Source organism: Balaenoptera borealis (genome assembly GCF_965194805.1).
Source record: "Balaenoptera borealis genome assembly, chromosome: 15".
NCBI lineage: Eukaryota > Metazoa > Chordata > Mammalia > Artiodactyla > Balaenopteridae > Balaenoptera > Balaenoptera borealis.
Window position 1 is genome coordinate 54,990,334 of NC_138871.1, and position 26,849 is coordinate 55,017,182.

Below are 26,849 nucleotides of genomic sequence, written 5' to 3' on the forward strand. Positions count from 1 at the left end.
GTCCCTAGGTCTGAAATGGGTCTCTTGTAGACAGCATATATATGGGTCTTGTTTTTGTATCCATTCAGCCAGTCTATGTCTTTTGGTTGGAGCATTTAATCCATTTACATTTAAGGTAATTATTGATATGTTCCTATTACTATTTTCTTAATTGTTTTGGGTTTATTATTGTAGGTCTTTTCCTTCTCTTGTGTTTCCTGCCTAGAGAAGTCCCTTTAGCATTTGTTGTAAAGCTGGTTTGGTGGTGCTGAATTCTCATAGCTTTTGCTTGACTGTAAAGGTTTTAATTTCTCCATCAAATCTGAATGGGATCCTTGCTGGGTAGAGTAATCTTGGTTGTAGGTTCTTCCCTTTCATCACTTTACTTATTTACTTCTTTATTTTTTATTAATTTATTTTACTTATTTATTTTTGGCTGCATTGAGTCTTCGTTGCTGTGCATGGGCTTTCTCTAGTTGAGGAGATCGGGGGCTACTCTTCTTTGCGGTTTGCGGGCTTCTCATTGCGGTGGCTCCTCTTGTTGTGGAGCACGGGTTCTAGTCGTGTGGGCTTCAGTAGTTGCTAGTCTTGTGGGCTTCAGTAGTTGTGGCTCATGGGCTCTAGAGCGCAGACTCAGTAGTTGCAGTGCACGGGCTTAGTTGCTCCGAGCATGTGGGATCTTCCCGGACCAGGGCTTTAACCTGTGTCCCCTGCATTGGCAGGCGGATTCTTAACCACTGTGCCACCAGGGAAGCCCCTCTTTCATCACTTTAAATATGTCCTGACACTCCCTTCTGGCTTGCAGAGTTTCTGCTGAAAGATCAGCTGTTAACCTTATGGGGATTCCCTTCTATGTTATGTGTTGCTTTTCCCTTGCTGCTTTTAATATTTTTTCTTTGTATTTTATTTTTGATAGTTTGATTAATATGTGTCTTCGTGTGTTTCTCCTTGGATTCATCCTGAATGGGACTCTCTGCACTTCCTGGAATTGATTGACTATTTCCTTTCCCGCATTAGGGAAGTTTTCAACTATAATCTCTTCAAATATTTTCTCAGTCCCTTTCTTTTTCTCTTCTTCTTCTGGGACCCCTATAATTCGAATGTTGGGGTGTTTAATGTTGTCCCAGAGGTCTCTGAGACTGTCCTCAATTCTTTTCATTCTTTTTTCTTTATTCTGCTCTGCGGTAGTTACTTCCACTATTTTATCTTCCAGTTCACTTATTCTTTCTTCTGCCTCAGTTATTCTGCTATTGATTCCTTCTAGAGAATTTTTAATTTCATTTATTGTGTTGTTCATCATTGTTTGTTTGCTCTTTAGTTCTTCTAGGTCCTTGTTAAACGTTTCTTGTATTTTCTCCCTTCTATTTCCAAGATTTTGGATCATCTTTACTATCATTACTCTGAATTCTTTTTCAGGTAGACTGCCTATTTCCTCTTCATTTGTTTGGTCTGGTGGGTTTTTACCTTGCTCCTTCATTTGCTGTGTATTTCTCTGTCTTCCCATTTTGCTTAACTTACTGTGTTTGGGGTCTCCTTTTCACAGCCTGCAGGTTCGTAGTTCCCGTTGTTTTTGGTGTCTGCCCCCAGTGGGTAAGGTTGGTTCAGTGGGTTGTGTAGGCTTCCTGGTGGAGGGGACTGGTGCATGTGTTCTGTTGGGTGGTGCTGGATCTTGTCTTTCTGGTGGGCAGGACCGCGTCTGGTGGTGTGTTTTGGGGTGTCTGTGAACTTATTATGATTTTAGGGAGCCTCTCTGCTAATGGGTGGGGTTGTGTTCCCGTCTTACTAGTTATTTGGCATGGGGTGTCTGGCACTGAAGCTTGCTGATCGTTGAGTGGAGCTGGACCTTAGAGTTGAGACAGAGATCTCTGGGAGAGCTTTCGCTGATTGATATTATGTGGTTCTGGGAGGTCTCTGGTGGCCCAGTGTCCTGAACTTGGCTCTCTCACCTCAGAGGCTCAGGTCTGACACCCATCCAGAGCACCAAGACCCTGACAGCCACAGGGAGGTTCCAAAGTCCTCATCACCTTCCTAAACCCTCTCCAAGCAATTCTGGAGCTAAGAGACTGTGCCCCGGCATCATGCAACGCGCATGCACACAGGCCGAAAAGATTTCTTTGATATGACACAAGATGCATGATCCATAAAAGGACACATTGGTAAACTGGACTTCATTAAAATTAAAAATTTCTGCACTTTAAAAGATGCTGGGAGGAGAATGCAAAGACAAGCCACAGGCTGGGAGAAAATATCATATATCTTTGCAAATCATATATCTGATAGAGAGCTTATATCCAGAACATATAAAGAACTCTGAGTATGTTAAGAATAAGAAAATAAGAGACCCAATTTTTAAAAAAATGGGTAAGGCATTTGCATAGATTCATCACCAAAGAAGATACGAAAGTGGCAAATAAGCATGTGAAAAGGTATCCAACATCATTAGTCATTACGGAAATTCAAATTAAAACCCCATTGAGATACCTCTATACACCTGTTAGAAAGGCTATAATTTAAAAGACTGACCACATTGAGAGTTGAGGAGAATGTGGAGAAATGGAACTCTCCGATACCACTGAGGGGAATATAAAATATAACCACTTTCGAAAGCAGTTTGGCAGCTTCCTTTAAAAGTTAAATATATGCCTCTATATGATCTAGCTGTTCCACTCCTAGGTATTTACCCTAGAGAAGTTAAAGTATATACCCATGCAAAGCACATATCCATCTACAGAAATGTTCATAACAGCTTTACTTGTAACAGCCCGAAACTGGCAACAACCCAAAGTTCATCAATGGGTGAAAGGATAAAAAAATTGAGGTTTAGCCATATAATGGGAGACTACTCAGGAATAAAAAGGAAAGAACTATTGATACATGCAATAACATAGGTGATGTTAAAATAATTTTACTGACTGAAGGAACACTGAAAAAAAAAAGCACATACTGAATGATTTCATTTATTTAAAACTCTAGAAAATATAAACTAATACAGAGTAAGGGAAAGCAAATCAGTGGTTTCCTAGAAAGGGAGGAAACTTCAAGGGTCGGAAAGGAGGGACTACCCTGGGTCAAGAGGACACTTTGGGGCAGGGGGTGATATACATGTTTAGCATTTCAATTATGGTGATGGTTTCTAGGGTGTATACAAATTTCAAAACATAAAATTATACATACAGTTTATTGGATACCAATTTCACCATAACCAAAAATTAAAAAGAAAATGCTTTCTGAAAGACAGCAGGGTATATACATACATATAACTAGGTCCCTTGCCCCATATGAGCTTTACAATCTAAGGCATAACATTCATATATAAAGACATGTAAAGGATGGTTTGACCAAACACCCAAATCATGTCAAAGTCTTACTTGTAATTATATTGACACTAAAGTAAAATGTATGTGTCTCCATTTTATTTCATCATAATGTCAAAATCTTATTTCTGTTCGAAATGCATTACAAAGCAAAGTACTATTCTACAGATAGAAATATAAAACCAATAATCATTGTAGGACTCCTCATGCTTTAAATATCTTAATAGCGATAGGCATGTCAAACCTGGTAAGTTTAACAGGTATAGTACAGTAGAAAGAATACTAGGCTTTGCAGCTAGAAAGCTCTGAGTTCAAATATCAGCTCCACCACTTACAAGCCAGTGAAGCTGAGAGATGCCCTCAAATATAAAAAAGAGACAGTAATGGTTGCACTGCACAACGATAATGAACTGAATAAGACAGGGCATATAAAAGTGTATTACAGATGCTCAATAAATATTAGTTTCCCTTCCCTTACTCTTGCACTAACTTACGTCTTTTCATTCTGGCTTTGAGGTTGGAGTTTCAACCTGAAACGCAAAGCCAAGTCTATTTCTGATAGGACTCCTACCTTGTGATTTAAAATTCACACTGAAAAAAATTTCTCAGCAGATGACCTTACTGAGAGCCTGGGATTATCTGATATCATCTTTTTCTTCTTCTGCATCTTTTCTCTTCTAAGTAGGGTCACTCGTCCTGTCAGAGAGAACCACCTCCCAACCTATGGGCAGGATAAAACCACTCCTTCCTCTTTCCTCTAAGTCAGTGATTTTCAAACTTGAGCATGCATCAGAATCCTCGGAAAGTTTGTTAAAACACAGATTGCTGGGTTTTAATCCCAGAGTTTCTGATTCAGTATGTCTGGAGTGAGACAAACTGAGATGCCTGTGAATCTGCATTTCTAACAAATTTCCGAGTGATGCTGATGTTACTGGTCTGGAGGCCCTACTTTGAGAAGCACTGCTCTAGGTCCTTGCTCCATCAAATACTGGCCCCCATCATACGTATTTCTTCTTCCTCAGCTGTATTGGCATGCCTGCCAACATGCCCAACTCCTCCTGCAACTCTGCTTCCCTCTAGTCCACATCCTATTTCTCTCTTTCCCTTTGCCATCAACATCTCGCAGGAATAGCCTACTCTCGTTGCTTCACCTGTCTTGGCAGTATGACCTTTCTCACAACAGTCACTAGAACTGCTCTGCAATTTATTTGACCTCCAGCAGTTTGCAGCAGCTGACACTGCTGATCACCCGATCCTAGATCTGCTTCCGCTAAGAAGCAGTATTATACCACGCCACCCTGAACCAGCCTTCCTGTCTCCAGTCCTTTCTCAGTATCCCTTCCAGGCCCCTATTACTCTGCTCCTGAAACAGTCATTTCCCAAAATGCTGTCCTTGGCCATCTTCTCTTCTGACGCTCTAGTTTCCATAGTTCTGCTCTTATCTCTTGATTTTGATCTCCAAATTTTCTAGTACAACACTTTCCTGAGATTTGAACCTTTATTCTTCACCGCTTGCTAGTTATTGTCACAAAGCAAATACAGGTTTATGTTCTGCACCACCTCAAATGCAGCATGCCCCAAACTGCTGTCTCTTACTACTCTTCTGTATTCTTTATTTCCCACACACGGTCACTTCTCCAGAATGGGTCCCCTCTTTGTTCACCATTTTCCATTCTCATTCAGGCCTGGACTACCTCTTTCCCTTTCTCTGGAATCACTGAGAAGCCTTTAAAACAAACAAACAAACAAACAGAAAACCCTTTTTATTGTAAAATAAGACACTGAAGGAGAAAGCCAGGTGAAATAAATATATGCCTTAACTAAGTATTATTTGGCAAATACCCTTGTTACCACCAGTCAGATCAAGAAATAGAACCTTGCCCGAAACCTTAGAAGTCCCTTTACACGATCTGTCCCATTCACTTCCCCCTCTGCCCCAATGCAATGACTTCCTAAATGGTCTGTGGCCTCTAGCCTCTCCCCATTCATTACACTAGATAACTAAATTTGCCTAGACACATCTTTCCTACTTCTATGCCTTTGATTGTGTCCTCCCTGCTTTTCATACCTAGAATGCCCTCTTCAGCTGCTTTTCTTCCCTTGCCTTTCATTTGCTAAACCAAAGCCGAACAGCCACCTCCTTCATAAAGCTTTCTCAGATCCCCCCACCATGAATTGGCTGCTTGTCTCTTTCTATACATCATGAATCACCCAATGAGAGTAGACTCTTCTTACATCTTGCTGGCGGGGCAAGTGTCTATCTCTCATCTGCCTGCATATCTTGAGCTTCCTAAGGCAGAAACCTCAACTTACTCATCTTTGTAACCCTAAAGGGCCCATCACAGTGCCTTACATGTATCAGATGCTAAATTACATGTTATTACATTGAAATGAATAACACAAGTTGGACTAGTCATAATCATAGAATCAGAGATATTTGAAATGGAAAATATAATTAGTAAAAAAATTAATTAGCGTCTTTCATTCCAAGATCTCAAAACTGTTTACCAGTCCTCTTTAACCAGTGTAAAATACACTGGTCACCAACACAGGCGGTCCAAATGTTAGGCAAATCTGTCTTCCTTTTGGACTCTGAAATAAGTTTATTTCGGCTAAGTTACAAACAAAAACATAAAGCCAGAGGATGGGATCAGCTTTAAAGTCAGTTCAGAATCATGGAAATGATAACCTGGAGCAGAAGTTCTCAAACTTTAGTATCAGAATAATTTGTAGCGCTTATAGCTGAAATAAGAAAAACAATTTGATCATCTCCATACGTGATGAAAAGACATCTGCTAAAGCTCCACATTTATTTATGGTAAAATCTTTTAAAAACAGGAATCAATAAAAAAAAGTCCTTAACAAGACAGAAAATATCATTTCTATTTCAACTCAAAAGCTAATGCATACTTAATGGTGAAACACCAGAGGATTCCCAACAAAGCCAGACTCAAAGATACCTATTTAATATCATTCTGGGATTTTTTTTTTTTATCCAATAAAATTATACAAGAGAAGAAAAAAGATACAAGAATCAGAAAGAAGTCAAAATTCCCATCATTTGCAGATGATGTGATTGTTTACTTGGAAAACTCAAGAGAATAAGTTGACAAGGTATTAGAAATAATAACTCATTGAGGTGACTAAACATTTGCTATACAAAACCCTATAGCTTTCTTTATATACATACATAAAAATAATAACCAGTTATAAAATATAATGAAAGATCTCATTTATAAAAGAAACAAAAAAGGTAGTTTCTAAAAATAAACTTAACAAGAGAAATGAAGAAACATTTTAAATGCTAGTGAAACACCTAAAAAAGCTTAAAAAGAAAACTTCCTGTTCTTGAATAGAAGACTCAGAGGCATAAGCTGTCAAGTCTTAGTAAATTAATTCATATATATTTTTTCAGTCACAATGAAAATGTCACCATAATACAAATACCAACATGATTTTAGAATATTCTAGGAAGAAAGAATAATGGCAAGAGACTAGTCTTAACAGATATGATAATATATTACAAACTTTAGTAATTTACACAGTTTGATAAGGCCACATGAATAGACAAAGTCTACTTCTGAAAATCTGCTCTGTAGATACACTTACTTGCAAATGTACAGTTTATGTACAGATACATTTCACTGCAGCACTGTTTATAGTAGTCAAATACTGAAAATAAATCATGTCCATTATTAAAGTAAAAAATAAATTATTTTTTAGCAATGGATTCTCATATGGGCATTCTCCAAAAACAACTTTAAAGATTTCCCCCTTGTCCATTTTAAAGTGAGGAACTCCTTTGAAAATTAAGACATTTTTATTTGATATGTACGCTCTGTGATATAAATTTCTATGAAGGAGGGATTTTTCTGTTAAAACTGGAAGGCATTTTCACAGAGGATGCAGTAGTCTGACATGCACACCTGGCTATCAATATAGAACTTGGCCAATTTTTGGTAGTGAGATTTTGACCTTGATAAAAAGTCAGGATCGGCATGTCCAAAGAGTGGACACAAATTGTTCTATAAGAAAAGGCCTTAATTTTTAATTTGCTGCAGTTTAAGAGGGCCCCTAAAAATACCATGCCCCCCAAATTTTAAAATCTGGCTCATATAAACACAAAAAGGAGAACTCTAGCACAATATCTAAAACTGGGTAACATTCACCCTGTGGGAGCTGGTTTCTTCAGTGAAGAAACACTAAACACTAAATAGTAGGGATACGGGCCCTTCTATAAATGTGTCAAGCAAATAAAAAATGTTAGTAATAGAAAGTACACTTAGGTATTTCATTTTCCCATATCCAAGATAGCAACAGAAGGAAACAGGACTGTGGCATCTCTAGAATTCTCAGCAGTTCTTGAGATTCTGTTACCATGACTCTAGCAAAACTCACTAACAGGTATATTTTATCAGAAAATTTCTAGAGAGCCCTCAGCTTTCTTATCTCAGTTACCTTCTTCTAACCTTCCTCTTCAACCTGACAAAGGACAGATAAATGCCTACTCACAATGTCAGTGTCTACAGACACTATATGTGCATGCCTGAGAAGAAGCCTATCCTGAAATGAAAGTCAGCTATCTGATATATAAACTGATGTCTGAATCTCTAGAGCTTGACTTTCTTCTATTAAAAAACTGTTTGGTCCCATAAGCCTTGTGGATTCATATCTTATCCTATCTTTCATTTATCATGTCTTTCAAAATGTGCTCCAAATACAAATCTTAAAACCTTTCCTATAACAGGGATAAAGTGTACTAATTGCTTCAGGGAATATAAAAACATATTAAGTAGAGTCCTTCCCTTTAAAAAAATTATGTCTCCCTTGCTAGAATGTGAACTCTAAGAAGGCATGGACTTTCTCAGTCTTGTTCATCACTACATCTCTAGCAACCCAAAACAGTACTTGGCAGACAGAAGGTGACTGAAATATTTACCAAGAAATGAATGAACCAATGAACATGAAAATAGACAACACACTTTGAATAATGAGAGAATATGCCATGTTTTCTGGGGGACTATTCTAGGGCCAACAGAAGTTAAAAGAAGGAAAAGATTAGGGCAAGCTGCCTCCTGAGAAGGCAGGAGGAAATGGTAATTAAGCCACCCTAGAAGAAAGGACTTAGATGGATAAGGAAGAGGGAAACAAGACTGGCAAAGACCAGAGATGGGGAGGACCAAATGTGTTGGAGAAGAGTGAAGAGGCTTGGGTGACCCAAGGAGAGGGTGTATATTGGGGAGCAGTAGAAGCTACGCTGAATGAAGAGAGTGAGGAAAGTGAGGGCAGACTGCAGAAGGCCTGAATAAGTCAGGAATTTTATCCCCCTTGGTTGGGATTTACATTCTTAAATCATTTTTCACATCCCCAATTTAATGTCTAAAGGAAAATGAGCCTCCAAGAAGACATAAACCTTAAAAAGCAGTAGGGCAATGGAGCCAATAGTCAATCCTGGGGGCCCACATAAAGGTAAAATTTGGGTTATAAAACAGTCTTAAAAGTTATTATGAGTTCCACAGTTTATTAAAATTAATGGTTTATTAAAGAATAATAAAAAAAGTCACAGGTCTAAATTCACTAGAATTTTCACACAAAGATAAACTCTTTTCTTAAGTAGAAACTTACTTTTAATATCACAGCAGGGTATATTTAATCGATTTTTTAAAATATTGTAACTGTTAACTACTATTAACCAGAGAATGACGCCATTCACTAATTCTGGAACACCTAGAAATATGCAGACATCAAAAGCTCTGAATGGTTCTTTATTAGACAGTCACAGGTTTGAAGACAGCTTCAGATAAACCTAACAATTGAGAAGCTGTAAATATCCTTGTTCTTTCACCAAACTCTAGCTATATTTAGTAGCATGATTTTCTTTGTTCAAGAGTTATTTGCTATAACTTTGTATTTATGTTCTCGAAGGCAGAATACCTTGGGTATATTAGTTAAGTTGATAGGTGGCTGCATGGATGAGACAACAAATGAACCATCAAATGACTGTATTTAGATCTGTGAGAGGTAATGGCTATATCCTTCATATATGTGCATCCTAGATCTTTCTTAGCCAAGGCTAAAGCTTCCAGGCTTTTGCAAACACATCTTTCGTATTTAGCAACAATCACAATCAGATTAAAATGGAGCAGAGGGAATAAAAGAGTTTGGAAGGCAAGAGCATTATTCTAGGCAAGGCTGCTGGTGGTTATGAGAGCAGGAATGGATTTACTGTCAAGCTAATGAAGCCTATCATTGGGGCCCCCTCTCTCTCACAGGCCCCTTCCCGGGCCCACAAACAGCCCCAGTGATGGGTTCACATGGCTGTATGCTTCTGTAAAATCTGCCAAAGTAACGTATAATCGAACTCATTGTCCTAAAGAGGGCCCTCAAAATAAGTTTCAGGCCACTCACCAACTGGGTCTGCCCTGTAGGAAGAGGCTGGTAGCAGGAGGAATGCTGCTTCCTGAGAACACTGGCAGAGCAGGGGGAACAGGAGCTTGGGGTGCCAGTCAAATTTCTGGGTGCCTTCTCTCTTTTTTTTTTTTTAAAAACCCACCATTTCCGAGGTTCACAGTTCTCATACCACGATTTTCCTTTCTGCTTTTACATCTTTGCAAATGAAGTCACAGAAGACATTCAGCTGTTACAAACTTCATGTCAAGCTTTGAAGTGCTTTTTAATAGCAGAAATATTTGGCTCACGTGTGGGCTTTGTAGCTATGGTAAATACCTCTTAGTTATCTGTCGCTACTGTTATTCCACACCTCCAATTTGGAGGAGAAATTCTGCATATGCGTTCAGGCACTAAAAAAGAATATTGAACTATATCTCAGCTCTTTTGTGAACGGTTTCCTTTTATTTCTTCTCACATGGAGCTAATGCTTTCATCACATTGTACTGGTTATGGGTGGGAAAGCAGTGGATAGAAGGGGAGTGCTGATTATTACATCATTGGTTGGCAGTTTCCTCTTAGCTTCTTGAAGGTTAAGTGGTCAAGTAGCTCCTTAATATGAGATCAAGGCATTTCAAGGACTGACTCATCCACCTGTTTCCTGGCAACGTGCTTTCGTAGACTTTGGACAAAATGCTTACAGTGGTTAAAAAAGAAACTGACCACAATTAATACGAAATAAAGACAGAAAAAAAACCCCTCATCTTGGAAGTTTCTGTACGACTACTGACATACAGACTATATGTCCAGGTACATCTCAGAACAATATATTAGAAATAGCATTTTTGAGAACAATAAATAGAAACAAAGGCATTTTGGATCTATCCTGTGTTGAACAATGACATTTTGCTTCTTTATGTAACTTCATTATTTTATGAAGGGATGACAGAAAATACTATTGCACTCCATAATTTAAACACCTGACATTTTTGTTCCTCAAAATGCAACATTTTAGAATTCTAGATATGTTTATTAATTAGTGATTATTAACACCCAGTAAACAACATTATGTCTTGTAAAAACACAATCTCTCTTCACAGCATGATGCTGAAATCTATTATTCCCTGATTCCATATGCTGAAATACACTCAAATGGTCACAAATGACCTTAAGCATTAAATAAATGTAAATGAGGACAACATAGAAAATGTGTTTTTGATTGATAACTAAAAGACCAGGTTGAAAATCACATCCAAAAATGAAGTCTTCCACAGAAGGGTATGGCAGTCTGCACTGTGGAATAAAAGCTGTCCTAAGAATGAAGAATACCCAGGTAAGAGATTGCTCTTTCTGTGGACCTACTGGAGGTTTTCTGCGAAACGGAACTGGTTTACTCATTTATTTGAGAAACACAGAGCATACTGCCCCCTGTGCCATCAGCCTACTGTGAACATTCTAATGCAGGATTCAAAAATTCGTATATGGACACATTACATTCACCAGTTAATATGAGGAAAAAAAAGTTATTGCTACTCCATATCCTCATACCAGTATGTTTTCCACTTTAGTTTTTAAGCATTGTTGCTATTCATCCACCTTTGTTCCCCTTGCAAGCTGTGCAGTTTGGGGTGGGAAAGCATCCTCAAACATAGAGAAAACTCAAAATGTCAAAGGATGCCAGATTAACAGTAATTAAAGAATTAAAACTTAGATTGTTCTTCCAATAATGTCTGCGGTTAAACACATAAAGGAAAAATACACAGATACAGATATTTCTTGTGAAAACTACTAAATGATTACTTATTCCTCTAGGTCCATACCAACAGGGCAAAATTAAAATGTAGCATCACAGAAAACACCATTGTTTTGGTTGAGGGTAAGCAATTCTCCTACTTTGGATAAGAAGGAACAGAATCTAAAAGGGAATGGATACCTAGACTATTTTAAAACCACGAAACAGAACAGGGTTTCTCAATCTTGGTTCTATTGACATTTTGAGCCGGAGAGTTCTTTGCTGGGGGGAGGGGTGTGGGGCTGTCTTGCGCAGGCCTAGCGGCACCCCTGGCCTCTATCCACTAGATGCCAGTAGCAACCACCTTGCCCCAGTTATAACAATAGAAAAGTCCCCTGGGGCAAAATTGCCCCCCTCCACCAGGTTGAGAACCAGTGAAATAGAGCCATTCACAAGAAGGTTCCCAGGCTGGGCTTCTCCCAACCTCATACTGTACCCTCTCAATCCTTAAATCATTCCCAACCCAGTGTTTAACATAGTTATCTTCAGTTTTTCTCATCTATTAATTGTAGGTAATGAAAACGCCTGCCTGCTTCATTACAGGTTCTTGTAAGCATTAAATAAGATACTTTTAAAGTGCTTAAAACAGTGCCTGACCCACAGTAAGTGTTTAATAAATATTGGCTATTGTTAGTTTTAATAATCATCCATAGTACTGAGAAAAGCAGTTTCAACCAGAGTGTTTTAATGCAAAAAGGTATCTTACCAGCTTGATATGTTCCCAGTCTTAAACACACCAGCCGTCTGATTCCTTGTGATGATGTCTCTCACATCTATAGGCCACAGTTAAGAAAGTTTCTGCAGTGATTGTCAACTGACTCCCAACCAGAAAGAGGCCCACAAACACTACGATATTCTTATCGTACGCGGGATCAGCATGGTGAGAAGGGCTGTAGCGTGTGAGGCAGGAGGAGAAGGGTGTAGCCCTGGCTCTGCCAGCAAATGTTGAATTACTTGTCACAGGCAAGCTCTTTTAATTCCCTGGACTGTAGTTTTTTTCACCTGTGAAATATACATTCAGGGAGCACATTGGCAAGGCCCAGGGTGATAAGCACTGGTCAGGGAAGATGACTGTACCATAGGTGCCAGGCCCCACTTGCTTAAAAGAGCTAGAAGCCCCAAGGTGAGCCTCTTTCTGTCAGTGGGGAGGGCAAGGGCAGTCTGAGACTCTCCAAGTTGAAGTATTTTCAGTCTCCTAAATGCCAGTGGGGAGAGTGAGGATGGGCAGCAGGGAAAGACTTGGGGGTAAGTGAGAAGAGAAAGATGGAGAAAGGCTGGAGAATCCCTGAGATAAAACTAATTACTGAAGAAGAAAATTCAGGGAAAGGCCCCTTGAAGAACTGTCTTTACAGACTTACAGTTTGGCCTGTGGCCATCTGCTGACATGTAAGGACTTGTACAAAAAGAGCCATATTTACTGAAGCCATGTTTTGAGGAGCTGGTCCATTAGAGCACAGAGCGCCATCTTCATGAGGACCCGTGGGAGAAATCATGTCAGGTTTCAACACTGGGAAAAACTGGACTTCAGATCAACTAGTTTTGCTTCAACTTCCGGACACTATAAATCTTATAACTGCTCCTCCTCTTTTTGCTCTGGTCCTTGTGCAACTCAGAGCCAAATGGATGATCTAAGCCAAACGACTACAAGTGCTCTATGGCACATCTTTTCTCTACCGGTCCTATTCCTGCCTTCATGATGTTTTCCTGGCTTTCTGCTGTCCAACTGCCCTCGCTTTCTCCTTTATTTTATATGGTATATTCTGTGTGTCAATGTAAGAAGCCTTAAAATCCCTCTTTTGGAATAAAGCAAGGTTTAAATAAACAAGAAATAAAATAATTCCAGTGAAGGTTGCAAGCTGAACTAAATTGGGCCCATGGGGAGGTGACCAAGCAGACAAGCGATGTTCCCCTATTGCTCAGAAAAACAGATTTCCTGAATGCTCAAAGCAAGCACTGGCCAAGATCTCCCTGCAAGAACAGAGCCACAGGACATTTTAACCTAAATCTCTGCTTGAAACACCCGGCACACCCATTTCTTCTCTGAGTGAATAAGCAGGTACTGTGATAGCTTTCTTCCCCCAGGAGTGGGTAGGAAAAATCAATTAGGTCTCCTAATGAAGGGCTTTGTTGAGGTTTACAAAAGTGCTATAATGCAGACTTTTTTTTTTTTTTCCCCTGGGTGAACTTTCCTGTATGCAAATTAAATACCGTTAAATTACATTCATTAAAAAAATAAAAGAGACTAATTTGCCTACTTGTTTTGATTAACTAAAATGACACATCGGCCTACAGTTTTGTCTATTTCAGGAAGAAAGTATTTCAGGAAAGTCTTCTAAATGAAATGTCTTGTAGAAAAGGACAGCTGACGTCTTTATTCTGAGAAGAACAAAATTAGTAAAGAGTCAGCTGACAACTGGTTTTGATTAAGTTCCCCCACACTATGGCCACACCCTTCTCGGCGTTTCCATGACATCCAAACCACATGCCATAATGTGCTCGGTACACCTGTAGCGTCGTATGAGTACATGACTAATCTATCAAGCCAAACATATTATTTTGTTAGTGGAGGTACTACTTTTTATAAAATAGTCACAGGGAAGTTAAATTATATAACTCAGAAAACCTATTAATAATTTTTAGTAAACATCTTAACACTATATACTTTTATACAATTTATAAAACTGTGAGTCCAGGTGGCCAGGCTGAAGCAAGAATATGTATTTATATTCTAGAAGCAATTTTTTTTAATGAAAAAATTCACAGCAGTACTTAGGCTGCTTTATTTTTAGAACTGGGAAGGAAATATATTTTGTGGTTTAGGAGGTGTTTTTTATATTAAAACAAGTACCAAGAGAAGAAATGGCCATAGTATATTAAAATATCGCCTTAAGAGATATATTTTGATATTCTGCTCCCTACCCTTTACTTTATTTATTTATTTATTTATTTATTTTTAACATCTTTATTGGAGTATAATTGCTTTACAATGGTGTATTAGTTTCTGCTTTATAACAAAGTGAATCAGTTATACATATACATATGTTCCCATATCTCTTCCCTCTTGCGTCTCCCTCCCTCCCACCCTCCCTATCCCACCCTTCTAGGTGGTCACAAACCACCGAGCTGATCTCCCTGTGCTATGCGGCTGCTTCCCACTAGCTATATATTTTACATTTGGTAGTGTATATATGTCCATGCCACTCTCTCACTTCGTCCCAGCTTCCCCTTCCCCCTCCCCACATCCTCAAGTCCATTCTCTAGTAGGTCTGTCTTTATTCCCGTCTTACCCCTAGGTTCTTCATGACCCTTTTTTTTTTTCTTAGATTCTATATATATGTGTTAGCATACGGTATTTGTTTTTCTCTTTCTGACTTACTTCACTGTGTATGACAGACTCTAGGTCCATCCACCTCACTACAAATAACTCAATTTCGTTTCTTTTTATGGCTGAGTAATATTCCATTGTATATATGGGCCACATCTTCTTTATCCATTCATCTGTTGATGGACACTTAGGTTGCTTCTGTGTCCTGGCTATTGTAAATAGTGCTGCAATGAACATTGTGGTACATGTCTCTTTTTGAATTATGGTTTTCTCAGGGTATATGCCCCGTAGTGGGATTGCTGGGTCGTATGGTAGTTCTATTTTTAGTTTTTTAAGGAACTTCCATGCTGTTCTCCATAGTGGCTGTATCAATTTACATTCCCACCAACAGTGCAAAAGGGTTCCCTTTTCTCCACACCCTCTCCAGCATTTATTGTTTGTAGATTTTTTGATGATGGCCATTCTGACCAGTGTGAGATGATATCTCATCGTAGTTTTGAGTACCCTTTACTTTAGGTCAGATTCTGAGGTGGTTCCTCTGGCTGGCGCTGTGTCCATTAACAGATTTTCTCATTCTTCTGTGTCACTTCAGGGTAATAAAGGAAATTCAATGAAATCGAGTCAATCTGTCCAGGATAGTGTTCAACAGCGTGGATCAAATCCTATTCTCTGAATGTACCCACCTTCTGGAAGACTCCAGTGGGAGATGTTGGGTGCAAAGAAAGCCTTAATGTGATTTCTGATTAAATAGATACAGAGCAATCACCTTCAGTCTCCTAGTCTGGGCACCTGGACTTCCGAGCTCTAGGATATATGCTTGTGGCTAAAAGAAATCAGGACTCTATAACTAGATTTTCTCTTCAAACAAAGCATGGTTCAAGAGCGGGGATCCATCTTAATTTTGTTTCAGTTGATTTTTATCCTTAAAAATATATATATATGTATATATATATATGTTTGTATAATAATAGTTATTTGAACATATATGTATGTTATATACATAAATATAATTAAGCTAATTATATATAGATCTTGTTTAAAATATTAGCCTCCTCCTGCAATTAGTGATTATTATATTTATCAGTAGCTGCATATATTCAATACATTTTTGAGAGTTGGCATTGTTCTTTAAGCAAGAAAGTATTTTTAAAATAATAACACTGTGATTCACAAAGCATTACTTTCTTGGTTTATGCTACCTTTAGTTTCATTGCACCTCACTGATGTGGCAATATTTGTTAATTTAAATGCTGTGAAATATTCTTAAATGTGCTTATTACTCATATGAATTGAGAGTACGATGTAGAGGTGTCTTGAGCTCTGTTAGCAATGTCAACTGTACATTTATGGATGAGAAGCCTTTTCCTCCAGTGCAAGACGATACTCACCAAATCATTCTAGTTTTTGGTGAAGAGATGGTTTAACGGGGGTGGCAGGGAAGCTATGAAGTCACATGAACTTGACTTCTAGCACTGGTTCTGATACTTAGTGACTGTGTGAATTTGGGTAAATTAACTTCTCTGAGCTGCACCTCAAGAATAGGAATAATGTACCTATTTTATAGACTTATGGAGTACCACATAGTAGGTGCCTAACACATAGTAGGTGCCTAAATCATGTCAATTCATGATCTTTTTCAATAATTCAGGCAAAAGCTTTGGAGGGATGAGAGGCTGGTGATGGTAACTAAAGTGAGGTTTGGCAGTTAAGCTTTATTTTTTTCCCCTGTTGCTCAAAACTATTATGTGAACATTTTTATTGTAGAATTTAAATGACTGGAAGGAATCAAAGAACTTCTGCCCTGTAGATTTTCAGTGTTTTTCACGTGTATAAATGTGCTCTGTGTAGGTATAGTCTGTGTCCTCCAAGAACAGGAACTTGGTCTGTCTTGTTCACTGCTATATCTTTAGCACTTGAAATGGCATGCAGTTAATAGCGGTTTAATTCATTTTAATTAATTAATTAATTAGCTTAATTTATTGGCTAATTTAAATTTAATTTTCAAAGCTATTTGTTGAACTCCTACCCAATGTGAGGCACACAGAACCCATTTTGGACCGATCTAGTAAATAGAAGAACAGCTGACACTGATATTGGAGGAAGGGGCCTGGACCCAGGATGATGGCCTGGCATTCCCAAGGTCTCAACCATCCACAGGCTGCACAGTCCACATGAAGCTTCATTTATTAATTATTCAAGTCAGGGATTTTGTTAAATAAAATAATGTTAAGCCAGGAGTATCTTCTTTAAAATTCACAGGAGATTTACAAATTTTTGGAGAATCCTAAGCTCAAGATCATGATCCAGACGGTGCATATTGTGGGGATAAGATGCTTGGGTCAGAATCATGAGCCTGGGTCAACAAGCATTGCCATATTCTGCAGATAACCTGCTTGGTGTTTACTGAGGATGGGTCAGGGCAGGGTACTTGTGTTGGGTGAATTAGTGAGTGTTCCAGGAAGGGCTGCTCACCTTAGGTGTTGTACTTTTATTCATTATGATTTGGAAGAGGCTTAGCATCAATAATAACTCGGTATACCATTTCTTTCCCCTATTCTTATGTCACTGTCAACACCAGCTCCAGACTTTATTGAGTAATTATTATCTGGGGGCACTTGGAGATTTCTTTTTTATTACACTAAAAAGGCTGTGCCGAAGAAGACGGAACACAATTCACACTATTTTAGGATAAATTCGAGAACTGGATGAACCAAATGATCCCATTTCTGATTTATCCTTTGTTCCCTTTGGGTACAGATAAAACAGCATCTGAAGGGCTCTCAGCTAGGGGGCTCTGGGTTAGACCCAGCACTGCAGTTTAAAGGCCAAGGAGAACCTCGGGGACATATACCCATGAGTCTGAGAAAATATTTAACAACATTCCCTTATACCTCAAGTCTTACTCTCTTTTCAGATATCTCTGTTTAATAAATCTCAAATCCACATCTAGCTTTCTAGGTTCAAGGTAGAGAGCTCTAGAAGACATAGCCAAATCCGTTTGATACATTTTATGGCGACAATAAATAACCTTACAACTGGTTGATATGCTTCTATGATATAAAGATTCAGAACGCCTCCATTCATTGCCTCATATATTTTAAAAATAGAAATAACAGAAGATACACAGGAAATATCAGAAAAGGCTATTTTTAAAGGTAAGAATCAGAATCTTAGAAGCTTAAGAGACTAGGAAGTAAGACTCAGTTGGATTCACTCAATTCAGATGCCTAGAACAACAAAAATAATTTTTTAAATGATGAGAATAATATACAGGCCAATACTCAGATGTGATGTGTGATTGCCAGGTCGATTTTCAATTACATTTCACTGATGTATTCATTTGTTTCTTAATGTGCTCATCTTGCCCATTAAGAATAATTAGCAGCTTTGCTTAGAGATTTTCTGGCTTCTGGCAATGTTTCTCCCTCTTTTTTGTTGACATCCACTTTTACTTTTTAGAAAGTAATTTTTGGATAATATCCTACAACCGCTATATAATTTAGGCTTCCTAAAATTTTAAAGGAAAGATGTAAACAGTAATTTTTAAATGAGTTTGTTTCAATCTATATGCATCAACAGTATGTGATTCAGTGAATCTGTTATTTTACAGAAAGTGGGCACACAAATAGAAAAAAAAATATTTCATTCATATTAACCTCACTCGGTAAAACAGCTTACAACGAATGCCAGTTATAAGCTCTGGTAGCAAATCAAGAATAACATTAGTATCAAAAGCAGGAAAAACATGTTGCCAATTTTTAAGGCTTTATGCATGCTTTTTTCTCTTAATTAAAAAAAATTAGATCTAGTTACAACAGAAAAAGGCACACAAACATAGAACAACTGCATGATAAAAACTGAACTCTGTCAATAAAGTCCTAAGAGATGAAATAAAACACACTAACAGTTTTGGTCTGCATCCTGAAAGGACCTACTTTATCTACATTGTAAAGTTCTTCCCCTCCTGCCCTTTGGCACCCTGCTATATTAAACCCATTGTAAAACCCAGCACAATAAAGCACTCTCAGGGCTGAGCTTCTGAGGACCAAATGTTAAAAATCCATTTTCTTGGGAGGGGGCTGTACCAATCATTTCTTTGAAAGGCCGGCGGAGTGAGTACAGAATCTGAGATTTCCTCTCTGATTTCAAGAGCTGGCATGGAATCTTTGCTGTTTAAAGCAAAGGTGCATTAATTAATGACTAGCATTGCTTCCCTTCTTTGGAAGCTCTGTAGTTTAGCTCAACAATAATTTTAGTACAATTAAATTTACATACTGACCACAGATGCTTCCCATAGTTTGATAAAAGTTCTAATGACCTTCTCTTTCCCAATAATCCTGCTTTTTTTTCCCCCCCAAAAAACATTGCTGGGGCTGAGCCAGCATACCTGACTTCCTGTTGCTCTCTGTGTTCCCTGACATGCGGAGGAGGAGCAGAGTGAAATGATACAGTGCATGGAAGAACTCAGAAGAAAGCAGAGTGAATGAAACAACATCGCTCATCTTCAGGAATATTTTGAGAAACTTGCGACAGTCTGAAGATCATGATTAAAATCCTGCATTTGAAAAAAGGAAGCACCTTTTGTGATCTCTTTCCCTTGTGTGAAAGGCCAAGATTGTGATTGGCTGTTTTTCCTTCCTGATTTTTTTTTTTTTTTTTTAAAGTCTGTCAGGCAATTAGCTGGGTGGGGCTCTGTAGAGCACACAAGTGCCGCTGAACAATATTAGCTACTGTGCTTCTGGTACCTCCTTTCTCCTGTCTGAGCAGCCTGATAGAGCTACTGCAAATTTTATTTTCAAAAAATTAGATAGCAGAGGCAGAAGAAGAAAATCGAAAATAGGCTCTAGTAGGATGCTTACCTCTTACAAAAATCAAAACTGCTTTGGCATTTTAGGGGCCTAAAATTCAAATAAGTAGATTGCCTCTTTCATAATGTAAATGGAAGGCACACCAAAAAATCCAAAGCAAGTATATTCTCCACTTTTCCTCTCAATTTCTAACGGCTGTTAACTGCCCCTGAACAAATCAGCTCGATTGCTAAAGTAGCCACAAATTATGCTTGCTTTCTTAAAGTACAGTTCAATTTTCATGAACTCTGTGTACATATTAGTAAAGCATAATCTAATATAATGGGGTTTGAACTGTAATAGCATAGCAGAAAAAAAGAGATAGCTTTTATAATCCTAAATAAAAGGAAATAATGAAAAACTGATAGCCGTTTCCAGTGGGGAGATATAGGGAACTCCTCGGGAATTAGAGTAGGTATAATATTGCATGGTCTGCACATACAACATCAAACGGAAGAAAGGTAATAATGACCATGAAGCTGGAAGTTAATTTTTACAAGCAATATCCAATATAATAAATGTTAAATCATTTATTTTATCCCGGCAAATTTCAATGGAAATAAAAGGACAAGAGTGCTTGAAAATTATTATGAAACAAATGTTCTTATTACTTTGAGTGGTCCACAAATCATAAGCTCCTTTAATGAGAAGTGACTATAAAAATCCATTGAAATTAAAAAAAAAAAACCACTTAGTCGTATCCGATGAATTCCATATATTTCTACTTTTTCTTAATTACTTATCATGTGTGTGTGGGGAACTCTCTTTTAATACCCCATGCTGTCTTTCTTTATATCAATTGTTACTCAGCCGGGAAAAAGGAATGAGCACAACAAACCCGTTTTCTATCTGAATAAGGATACTTCTGATGGCCTTTTCATTCCCATCAGTTAACAGAACTTCTTTGACATCTGCAGAAATAGCAACCTGAAAAAAAAAGGGAGCACAGCAAACAATGAGCAAATATGCTTGTCTGTGTGGAAGTGAAGACAGGAGTGACAAGCCTTCAGTATCATGCTTCCTCACCTATTTCTCTGTAACAATCTTCAATCTTTTTTCATTTTATGTCTGCATTATTTTAATCATTCAATCAAATCAGTCAATACTTTTATCATTCCATTTGCGGGAGCCTCTATCTTGCTATCATTCTGTTCGGTAATTGCATTGTGACAGCGGATGATGGTATTCTGAGAGGCTTTCATTTGTGGGCTTCTGTTTATCTAGTAGAGCCATCATACAAGGCTGTCACTCTGCCTTTCAGCTTGCTTCTGTCTGACTGCCTGATGCCCTTCATATAACTTTGCATTGCAGGCAGATGGCTTTGTGAGGGTAATTTTTTTGTGAGCTTTGACATGCTCGCACATTGGGCTGTAACCCTGACACATTGTGTAAGAGCGACAGGTTTGTCAAATGCCAATCAGTGTAACAATATGCTTTTATTTGTAGAGACATAAAAACTTGTCTAATGCACTGTGCTGCTACATAATATCTCCTGAATACATGACTCAGAACCCAGAGAATGGGGAACGACGTTCCTGAATGGCCAATCTAATTCAAAAGAATCTAATTACTGAGCGCTCTGGATCATGTTTGTTGGTGTAATAATGCAGGCAAAACATTAGCAGCTATATCATGGTGCTCCAACTGTGATTCGCCGGGCTATTCCTGTATCTTAGCAAATGGGACTATAATCTGAAAAAAAAAAAAAAATGCTTTCGCTATGGCGAAGAAACACTGTGCGAGGCCTGGAATGTCACAACAAGCAATATTGACTACACTGAGGTAAAATGTTTCTGCTCATCGAGGCAACCATAAAATCAATATGATCCGAAAGTAAGTCAATCTAGAAGGTCTCTCAAGACCCGGCAGCTTGACCGCAGCTGATGCTGTTGACGGTTCTCTGACCCAGCAGTTGGAGGCCCTGGAACATTTTTCCTTTTGTTCCTCCCTCTGAATGGGATTGGAATTGAGAAAAGACCTACCATGAGCCCAGCCAAGCATGTCATGCCACCCCCTAGCTCACACACAGCAAGGTCCCTGAAAGAGAGAAAAGAAATGGTAGAACCCACACAAATTAGATGAAAATGGTCAGAGAGATATATATGTTACAAGAACAAATTGCCATCTGCAGTAAGAACGGCGCTACCAGGAAGTTGTGGAGACATGACGAGGCTACCGCATGTCGTTTTGCGTTTTAAAAATAATTATGAAATAGAAAAGTCACAAAGCAGGCAAATCAGTGGGGGTTCCCTCATTAGTGTTCACTGCAACATTACCACCGCTGAGCTGAAAAATCGGAGAAGGTTCCCTTTTTTCCCCTTGTCAATGGCGCTGTCTTTTAGAACTAAACTAGCTAGAGTAGCGAAAGATAATTGTTAGGAAAGGATAACACTGTTAATCCACATTCATTCCTTCAAAAACAGTTAGTTAGACAAGTAAATGAAGAATATATATGAGTGTGTATATACCTATATTATGGTCACATACACACACACAAATACATGCAATCTTGAATTAAAAAAAAAAAATTCTAAAACAAACTGAAACATTTTGGAAAGCTGAACCGCCCCCATAAAGAACAATTACACAAAGAGCATTTAGCAATTAACACTTAAATCACAATTGACCCCAACACAACACAGTGAATAAACAATGCGGGGACATAATATGGTTAAGCCAGCAAACCCAGGCTCAAGTAGTGACTGGGCTCTGACTTCACCGCTCACAAGTTAAGCAGCTCAGAGTTAAAGCTGACAGTCTGGGGGGGGTGGGGGGGGTGCAGTCTGGCACTCTGCACTTACCTTCCTCTTTGTGCCTAAATGTCAGCCCTCAACGTGTGACATTCTTGCCCTGGCCCAGTGCTCGCTGATTGGAGCTCCAGGCAAGCTTAAGCACAGCGAGATGAGCAGATGCCAGACTTCTAGGGCAGCTCTGCAGCCCAGTTCGATACTGCCCTGTTCTTACTTTATATGCTTAGACTCTTTAAGAGATCGTTTCTTCTTCCCAGTTTGGGAAGTTTATTTCCTCAACAGGATAAAAAAAAAAAAGAGAGAGAGAAAGAGAGAGACAATCAAGGGAGGGAGAGGTGAAAAGAGAAGGAAGAGGAGGAAAAGAAGCCAAGCAAGGACATTCATATTCTGAAATACACATAATGAGTATTTAGTTGTTCAAAGCAATTACAGACTGGTTGGTAAATATGGACCCATAGAGCTTCAAAAACTACATATTATTGACCCCATCTTGTAAATACATATTGTTAAAACACACACCCAATCTTATAAGTATATATTGCTAAAATGATCACTAATGGCTTGTCTGGAATCATAATGGGCTATTCAGGAAGCATATGTTGGATGACTTTTATAAAATGAGAATAAAATGAAAAAACCCATATTTTCTGGGTCTACCAAACATCTTCAGCATTTTTTTAAAAAAGGAGTTTTTTCTTTTTCCTGAATCCCATCCATGGGTTTAATCTATAATGCACATTGACAGTTGAAAACATTCATTTCCATAGCATGAATCTGTAATAGTAATTTATATTTTACAAATACATATTGTCTTGGGTATATAAAATACCTTTAAAATCAAGGGTGGGATGGCATCTTTAAATGATAGCTGTGGGGTATTTATTTATCAAATGTTCTGTACTGACTTCCCTGGCAGAAGTTTAAAGAACGTCTTTATTGGTTTTTTTGACCATCACAATCGGTAAGGATTGATTGAAGCTTCACTTTTGTTTCCCCAAAATCAAAGTGAAATAAAATGCCTTGAGTGGAAATCAAAAGCCTTTGACATATAGCAAAAAGCTTGCTGTGCAATATTAGTACCCAAAGGCAATTCAGATTTCTTTTTCAGAAGCAACATGTTTTCACCATGACCTTTTTTCCCCTTTCCTTCCTTTGTTTCTTTCTTCCTTTCTTATATATATATTTTTTAACAGTTTAATTTGAAGAATGTAATCATGGTGATCCTTAATATGCCAATATAGTACCCATAGTGGGCTAAACAAATTTTTAGGTGCAGCTTTGTACCTGAATACATCACTGTGCCTGAGGCAGTAGTAAGCCAAAACCTCTTCAGCCGGCCAGATGCCTGGAAAACACAAGAGGATATAGACTTTTTGATTACAGAAGTTTCTTCTACAAACACTCTCTACAGTCATTCTCTTAAGAAATGCCTTTTTGAAAATAATGTTCAGTACAAGCTATTTCAACTTGACTCAAACTTACCATAATTATTACTAGTAACGTCATATCACACACATTTCTTTTGTTGTTGATTATAACTCTTTTCCCAGGAAAATAGGATAATATCCTAAATAATTTTTACTAGATTTCAGTCACAACAAAACAGTAAAACAATAACAACCAAAATTACAAATATCCAAAATTAAATTTTAAATGGTATTTCAGGTAGATCTCACTCTTGTACACATGAATCTTCTTTTTGGCCAATTCGTAAGCATCAGTTGAAGACAAACTGTATATGCAGCTCATATTCAGCAAAAATAAATGGAAAAATCATTTGCAGGAGCAAATAAAACCACTGAGGTCATTATACCTTTTTGTTTGATTCCATACTAATGTTTTTCAATATGCATAATTATTTCTTCAATTAAAAAAATCAAACTGGAGTATAAAATTGAGAAATTCCAATTTCACCAACTTTAGTACATCTTTCAGTTTAACAATAATCCTACCCACTAAATTCCATGGAGGGGCATTTTCCAAAATCATCATCTGTAAATCATTTATTTAGAAGACATATAGTTTTCATGAACGAATATAAATTGTTTTAAGAGAAGACAGACATGTTTGGAAATTATAGTTTATAGTGGTTATCCCAGGATTACAAGTGTTTTTAATTTTTTTCTTTATACTTCTGGTATTTTCCAAAAATTTTTACAGTGAATATATATTGCTCTTATAATCTGAATAAACTATACCCTTATAAAAATTATGTTTTCCCATGTGGTCAGACTTAAAGATCAGGCAGGGTAGCAGGCATCCTGCACCGCCTGGGGCTGAGAATGCCATGTGGTCTTGGGAAAGAGCAGGGAATGTTCCTTGCCTTAGCACTAAGCACTCTTCTAATGGGTCCTGATGCAAAGTTGAAACACCTAACGTGACTTAATTTTCCCAGATGCATCTCCAGCTTCAAGGAGTAAGAAATGCAAACATTTCAGAGAAGATGATGTCAAAGAAATGGTAAGTAAAATCCTAAGAGAATCAATGGATAAACATACAAACAGCAAAGAAATGACTCTATAGAGCGTCTGTTGCAGGAAAGTCCAGTCAGGTGTATTCATTAGCTCAGTCTTCCTGGCATTTCTGGTAGAAATGACAGTTTGGGGGAGAAACAAAGTAAACCAGCAAGAAGTGTCTGTAGTCATATTTAGAAGGAAAGTCAGAGAAGCAGTGGAGTGTAGCAGTTAAGATCACAGGTACTTAGGAACCAGACTCAGTTGGGCTCCAGCCCCAGCTCTGCATTCCCTAGCTGGGTGACCTTGGCTAGATTACTGAACCTCTCTATTCCTCAGTTTCCTCATCTGTAAAATAACATTATTGTAATATCAACCTTACAGGATTGCTGTGAGGATTAAATGAGTAAAGTATATGAAATGTATTTAGAACAGCTTCTAACTCATAACAAGCTCAAAGAAAATGAAAGTTGTTGTTAATGTTATTCTCCTGCAAAGGAGGATAAAAGAGTGGAAGAGATAATATGTGAACCCTAAACAATTATCCTAATAACCAGAACACATGGAGAACCTTTTTAGCCTGCTCCTAATGATTAGCTTTGGCACGACCCCAAAGTCCTAATACCTGGCCTACCTCCACACAAAAAGAACTCCAGAAAGACTAAAACACATAATAAAATTCTCTGAAGGAAGAGCCCAAGACAGTGTTCCACACCAAGTGAATATAATCACCACAATAATGAATTTCTTTATGCCTTCAGTAGATGGTTTTGAGGTTTTAAAAAATAATGATAGGGGAAGGGTATTTGACTAAAATTCAAGCCTTGATTAAGTACAAAAATTTGACTTCTAAAAGGCATAGTCTTTTACAATAGTTTTATAATTTTCTCCCCAAAATTATAGAGGTTGATTTTTAACTAAATTAAATACAAAAGGTTCAAAGAACAAAGTTTAAAAATCACCTAAAATTCCACCACTAGTATATAATCACTGTTAACATTTTGGACATCATTCCGAAAAATCTCTCTAGGCATAAAGATATTTTACACAAGTGGGATCTTCTCATGGATGTATTCAATAATCTCATTTGCCCTACTCAGTATGATGGATAGATTCCCACGACAAAAAAAATATACTATACCTGCATCATTTTTAATGACTGCCTAAATATTTTATGTTTGCATCATAATTTATTTAACCAGTTTCCTTTTGATAGACATTTAAGTTAATTTCTAAGTTTTTGATATTATGAGATTATAAAGTGGTAAAATAAAGACACATTTTTTTCCCCAACATATAATTTTTCTCCTTAGGTCAAATACCCAGAAATGGGAAATCTGGTCAAAAGTCAAGTACATTTCACATTCTGATATATCAAACTGCCCCCCCCCCACAAAACTGTACCAAACTACACCCCTAATAGGGGTGTTTATTTCCAGGGGACTTCCCTGGTGGTCCAGTGGTTAAATGTCCATCAACTAAGGAATGGCTAAATAAAATGTGGTATGCCCATGCAACAGACTATTATTTGGCAATAAAAAGAAATAAAGTACTGATTCATGTTACAACATGGATAGAACATGAAAACATTATGCTAAGTGAAAGAAGCCAGACACAAAGGACCACATGTTTATGTCTTATTTTTCCATTTATGTGAAATGTCCAGAATAAATGAGGGGTGATTGCTAATGAGTACGAGGTTTCTTTTAGATGTGATGAAATATTCTAAAACTGGTTGTGATGATGGTTCCACTACTCTGTGAATATACTAAAAAAACAGTAGGTGAATTGTATGGTATGTGAATTATATCTCAAAGCTGTTATCTTAAAAAGTTTTCTCATTCTATTACATGAGAATGTAATGGTCTTTTAAAAAAGATTTTATTTTTAAAGAAATTATACACACACATAGTTTAAAGAGCCACTGAGTTTTATGAGAATGATTAAGACAAAACAGTAGTACCCAGCCCGCCTGCCCAATCTTTCTCCTTCCTCAGGAATT

At 37.8% G+C, this 26,849-nt stretch overlaps 1 protein-coding gene across 4 annotated transcripts in view; it reads right to left on the reverse strand.

The window, feature by feature from the left end:
• CAMKMT (calmodulin-lysine N-methyltransferase) overlaps window positions 1-26,849 on the reverse strand; it is a 408,891-nt gene that overhangs the window by 36,952 nt on the left and 345,090 nt on the right. For 3 of the 4 annotated variants that reach the window (XR_014235126.1, XM_082358317.1, XM_082358315.1), the window contains exons 4-7: window positions 23,679-23,739; window positions 21,627-21,681; window positions 20,508-20,571; window positions 12,179-12,245 (exon numbers count right to left, since the gene is read on the reverse strand). Coding sequence is in view for 3 of the 4 variants with exons in the window: in XM_082358317.1 (XP_082214443.1) it covers window positions 12,179-12,245; window positions 20,508-20,571; window positions 21,627-21,681; window positions 23,679-23,739 (247 nt within the window). In the remaining variant the exon portion in view is untranslated. Of the gene's footprint in view, window positions 1-12,178; window positions 12,246-20,482; window positions 20,572-21,626; window positions 21,682-23,678; window positions 23,740-26,849 lie in introns of all 4 variants that reach the window. The other variant, XM_082358316.1, reaches the window with a different exon arrangement.